Source organism: Pinus tabuliformis, chromosome 9, assembly GCF_031772625.1.
Source record: "Pinus tabuliformis cultivar Carrire ecotype Pingquan chromosome 9, CPIR1, whole genome shotgun sequence".
In the NCBI taxonomy this organism is placed as follows: Eukaryota; Viridiplantae; Streptophyta; class Pinopsida; order Pinales; family Pinaceae; genus Pinus; species Pinus tabuliformis.
This window is the reverse complement of record NC_142307.1, coordinates 763,555,944-763,561,609: the sequence shown is the minus strand read 5'-3', so window position 1 is coordinate 763,561,609 and position 5,666 is coordinate 763,555,944. Positions and strand designations below refer to the sequence as shown.

At 38.6% G+C, this 5,666-nt stretch overlaps 1 protein-coding gene across 1 annotated transcript; it reads left to right on the top strand.

Annotated features, from left to right (window-relative positions):
• Positions 1-4,675: 4,675 nt before the first annotated feature.
• LOC149150959 (auxin-induced protein 15A-like) lies at positions 4,676-5,235 on the top strand. Its single transcript, XM_089437792.1, has one exon. It carries the CDS (start codon positions 4,910-4,912, stop codon positions 5,186-5,188), a length of 279 nt encoding a protein of 92 aa, XP_089293918.1. The 5' UTR covers positions 4,676-4,909; the 3' UTR covers positions 5,189-5,235.
• The last annotated feature ends 431 nt before the right edge of the window (positions 5,236-5,666 follow it).

The window sequence follows — 5,666 nt, the reverse complement described above, 5'->3', positions numbered from 1 at the left end:
AACTGTAAAATTAAAGGCCTTTAAGAGTCAGTTTCGCATATGGGAGCGCAAGAAAAAGACCGAGTTATTTCAGGAGCTAAAGTCTATGGTTGAGGAAATTCTGATGATTAGTGAGAGTTTGACTATGGCGCGACCCACAACACACACTTTAGAGAGACTGAAATTATTGGAGGGGAGGAAAAAACACATTCTGCTGATACAAGAGAACACTTTGAAGGCTTAAGACTCGTGGGATCTGGATCCATGCGAGGATACATATTTATCCCATCAATACGCCAGCCACAGGAAGAAAACCAATGGCATCTGGGGCATTAAAGGGGAAGATGGGAACTATAAATATTCGCATGTCGAGATTTAGAAAGAAGTTGTATATTATTTTCACAACCTTTTTTGGTTACAAGGGAAGTTGTTATTGAAAATAAACTCTGGGGTGTTGAGGAGTATCCGAGGATGTTCGATCAAGAGGAATTACACTCTGTAGACATGTCTCAATTGAGGAGATTCACACAGTTCTGAAATCCTTTGCCATGGACAAATGCCTACGTGATGGTTGGACAATTGAAATCTTTTTGTATTTTTTTGAGTTGATAGGACAAGAATTATTAGATTTGGTTGAGGAATCCCAGAACAAAAGGTACATTTCCGGATCTACAAAGTCGATCTTCATTGCTCTTATACTGAAGGTTACCTCTCCGGTCACTTTTGTTGATTTCAAGTTGATCTCCTTATGCAACATTATATACAAAATTATTTCAAGGGACATAACAGAATGAATAAAAGGAACTTTATCATCCCATATATCTAGTGAACAATTTGGTTTTCTTCATAACTGGTCACTTCACAATGCTATTGCTATTGCTCAGGAATGCATTCATACAATTTAGACTAAAAAATTGGAAGCGGTGGTAATGAAGATTGACCTGCGGATGACATATGATTGTGTGCACTAGGCATTCCTTAGGTTTATTCTTCTGTTGACCTGTGGATGACATATGACTGTGTTCACTAGGCATTCCTTAGGTTTATTCTTCTGAAGGTTAGGCTGGAGATCCTGAATGTTGAATGGATTATGGCATGTGTTACTAATAAATGGCTTGTTTTTCTGGTTAATGGTTTACTCACTAGTTTTGTTGAGTTGGCAGAGGCCTGAGACAACGATGCTCCTTATCACGACTCCTATTCATTCTTGTTATGGATGGCATCAACAGGAAGATAAACTTGGAAAAATATGGGAACGTTCAGGGGTCTGTAAATGGCTCTCAAGGTCAGTATACCACACTTTTTCTTTGTAGATGATATTCTTACATTTGGCTTTATTTCAAGATCACAATGGGAGGCTATAAATTATATATTCCATCACTTTGGAGAGGATTGAGACCTCATTACAAATGGGCATAAGTCTACGCTCATTTGGTCACATGGGTGAGATTCAACACATCGCAAACATCTTTAGAGTGGGCATTAAGTGACTACCGAACGAATACATAGGATTCAGAGTGAAGTCAATTGGAAACCGTTTCGAGGACTGGGCGTGGTTATTTTCCAAATTTGATAAAAAGCTCAAGGGATTGACACATCACTGGCTCTCATTGGGTGGGAGATTCACCTTAATTCAATATGTATTACAACAACTTGCTACATACTGGATGCATGTCTTTGTCATCCCTACTCATATCTTAGCTAAGATCTGATCCATATTGGCACATTTCCTGTGGTCTAGTGTTGTTAAGGAACACAAGTACCATTTAATTGCATGGTCTGCCATATCAAAGCCCAAAGAGATAGGTGGACGGGGGATATTGAACACAAAGGTCTTCAACAAGTCTTTGTTAATAAAATCTCTCTAGCATGCTCTATTAAGTGAAGGCATTTGGGGACAAATCATTTCAGCTAAATAGCATATGCACGGGCTGATTTTTTATTGGATCAAGATGGAAGAGATAGGGATCAAGAGGGGATTGTATGTATAATTGGGATTCTAAAAGGTGAAGACATGGTTCTTGTAGAGGTTTAAGTGGTCATTTGGAAATGGAAATTTGCTAGGTATTGGGAAGGAAAGGATAGTTGGCATTCTAGATTCAACAACCTTGATGACAGGCACAATTAAGGCTCTATAATAGAAGAGAATATTAATGATGAATCAGGTTATCAATGGATGGAATGATGTCCATCCAATTTGGAAAATCGTGACACTTCTGGGATTATCAAGACTATATGCCTAGTTTTGGGATGCCTATGTCACATCTCTAAAAAGCGTCGGCCTATGTCAGAATGAGAGAGGTGATTCCCTCACATGGGATGGGCCTCCTAGAAAAGGGATTGTGGTGGTCGCTGAAAATTATCTCCACTACATGCACTATACACAGGAGTCCACACTAACACAGTGGTCTTTGGCTTTATGGAAAATGCATGTACCACTGAAAATTATACTTTTCAACTCGCTGGTGTGGAAGAACTGTATATTAACTTGGGACAATCTCTACAGATAGGGTCTTAATGGTGTTGGGCTGTGTTCACTTTGTGGTGGTGATTTAGAAATTGTTATCCATCTTTTTCTCTTTTGCAGGTTTTCTCTCCGGGTATGGGCAGATACACTTTCCTACTTCAAAATTTCCTTCAGAAGCTTCATGTCAATGGAACAAGCTCTTTGATGGGGTTTGGAGGGAAATGGTATAATCAGGTACATTCTAATATTTGTTATTTGGGAGATCTGGAAGGCTCAAAATCATCATATATTTAAGGGGCTTCAAATTAATGCTTATATGACATGTTCTAAGATTATCGCCTGGTTAGAATATATAGAACCACAAAAGAAGACATCGAAGGACATGTTGGGGAGATATTTGTGCCCACAAATCATACTAACGACTGGATTTTTTGATGGAGCAGCTCAGAGGGGGAGATGCGAATGTGGAGCTTGGCTTCGCAGTACTAAAAATTCTTATTACAAACTGCATTGGTTTGAGGGCATGGCCACAAACTCGAGGACAGAGACAATGGCATTATGGGGTCTTCTATGTTTCACAAGAGAATGACTATCATTAAAGGCACCTTGAGCAACTTGACATTCGATCCTCCTGATCTTAAAGATTGAAGAGAGAGAATTGTATCTCTCATCCTTTCATAGCTTTTACACTTAAAAACATCTTTCGAGAACTAAATGAAGCAACAAAATCCCTATCCAAAAGAGACGGAACGACATAGAAGTACATATTTATTATACTTTTATTTTTTAATGATATTACCAAGTAAGTGGGACACATCGATGTCCCATAGCTTTTGCAACAAGTGACTTAGTTCAAGCATGGGCGGTTGTTTCAAAGATTTCACTTTATACCTTAGACTATACTATGTTTGAATTTTGAAATTTAAAATGTTCCATGGATAAATAGGCTTGAAATACTCTAGTTTGCATAAACAAAATGGTTTTTTATTTTGAACTGGAATTGTATCTAGAAACCTAATAGATTTTGTTGATCAAAAACTGTTTTTTAGACTTGATAAAATCCAGTTGTTTTTTCGTCCCCAAAAAATATGACTCTAACCAAATGTACGTTTACGTTGCGACGAGACAGTAATTAAAATTAACATTAAGATGATTGAAATAATTAAATTAATATATTGTTTAGTTTTTAGAATATTACCATTAATATAATAATTGGAATTTTTAATTTTCAAATTCCGACACTAATAAAATATTAAAAATATGAAAACCTCTTAGAATAATGAACACTTTAGTTTGAATATAATAATATAATAATGAACGGTTTAATTTAAAAAATATTAAAACTATAATAATTGAGTTTAGCAAATTTATTATACTGCCGGTTTCTTCGAGTGCCAACCCTGATAAGATATAGGCAATGCTAGGCTGTAACCAATATCCAAGAATGAGATGATAAACCATAAAACATAAAATGGGTTGAGAGGCAATGGCAGGCTTTAACCAGCATGTACGTTTACCTTGTGACGAGAAAGTAATTAAAATTTCAGACTGACCAACGTTTTAATGCGAGCTCCTGGATATAACCCTATTAAGTTTGCACAGGAAGCTAGAGAATAGGGCTGGACGGACAGGGAGGGGGACCATTGTCGCACCCACATAACACGTTGACATTGTCAGCTGAACGCAGGGTCTGCATGCTTTGAGAGTCGTCCTCTACCGTACATCACTCCGTATTCTTTGCCTCGTGACCCTTCTTGCTGTCCTCGTTTGCACGGTAAAATGAAAGCTGAAAGCTCGTTTCTGGTCTTGTTATTAAAAAAATTGATGATGGCAACTTGTTATTAAAAAAATTGGTGATGGTAACTTGTTTTTTTACTTGCTAACTTGTTGCGCAGATATTTGTGTGCAATGTTGCATCACGGGACATACGCAGTCTGCATCATTTAATAGAAAGCTTGTGGTATATCGAACTATAAAATGCCTCCACTCGTGTACAGCAGTGGCTGTTACAAAAACGGAAAACAATGGGAAGCAGAAAGTGAAATTGGTCTCAAGGACCGTCGCGTAAAATAAGAAGAGCCACGGGCAGCACTGAACCATCACATGGCGCACTCTGCAAAGACTGTAGGCTGCCTTGAGCATCCGTTCATCCTTCACTTTATTTATTTGGTTTCATCAACCTTATCATCTATTCATTACCCTGCTTCTCGTGTTGCTCCATAGGTAGGAGCCATTGGGTTCTGTGGAAGGAAAAGCAAGGGCGATGGAGAAAATGCAGAGCAGAAGATCAGCAATAATAGAGAAGATCAAGCAAATCGTCAAAAGAAAGCAGATAACTCGTCGATGGAACAAACTCACCGCTATTCCTGCTGCGATCACTGACATAAAGGAGGCGCTGGTTTCGGGACTTTCCATTGCGATGAAGGTGAGAAGGATAAAATAAGTGTAATTGATTCAGAAACCATGTTCGGGGGCGTCCGTGGTGATGTGTCGGAAGGGCACCTGGCTGTTTACACAGGGAAGGAGGAGGAGCTGCTGGAACGCGTTCTTATTCCGGTGGCTTATTTGAGCCATCCGCTCTTCTTCAAACTGCTCCGCGACGCCGAAGAAGAGTTTGGTTTCAATTATCCTAACGGTCGTCTAACGATTCCCTGCGATCCGGCCATGTTGGCTTGTATTATTGACGTCGTTAGGCATAGTGGCAAGCGTAATCATGGCGTCGAGATTGACGGCGATTCTTAAGTTATTGCGCCCTGACATGCGCCTTCGATAATCCCATGCGCCTTCGATAATCCCATATAACACGTCTGCGTCTGCGGTGATGACTGAGAAAAGAACGGGGTTATATGATACGAGGGCACATGTCAGGCGCAATAATTTTTCTATCACGTCTGCGTCTGCGGTGATGACTGAGAAAAGAACGGGGTTATATGATACGAGGGCACATGTCAGGCGCAATAATTTTTCTATCAGATTGGAAATAGGAATCGCCACTACCTAGTTGCATAGATCTATATTCAAACTTTTTAAAAGTTTATCTGGAAAATTTCATTCAATAATTAAAGGGTGGAATAGTTACTTCTTTGTTTTTAATGTTTTGAAATGGGTTTAATACCATTGTATATAAATTTTACAAATTATGGGGAGGAGGTGGAATATTTATTTTTTGTTTATATATTTTTTAATTGAAATGGGTTTAATACCATTGTATATAAATTTT

Bases quoted from the DNA above. Each gene is read 5' to 3' on its own strand.
- LOC149150959 (XM_089437792.1), top strand. From the start codon at position 4,910: ATGTTCGGGGGCGTCCGTGGTGATGTGTCGGAAGGGCACCTGGCTGTT.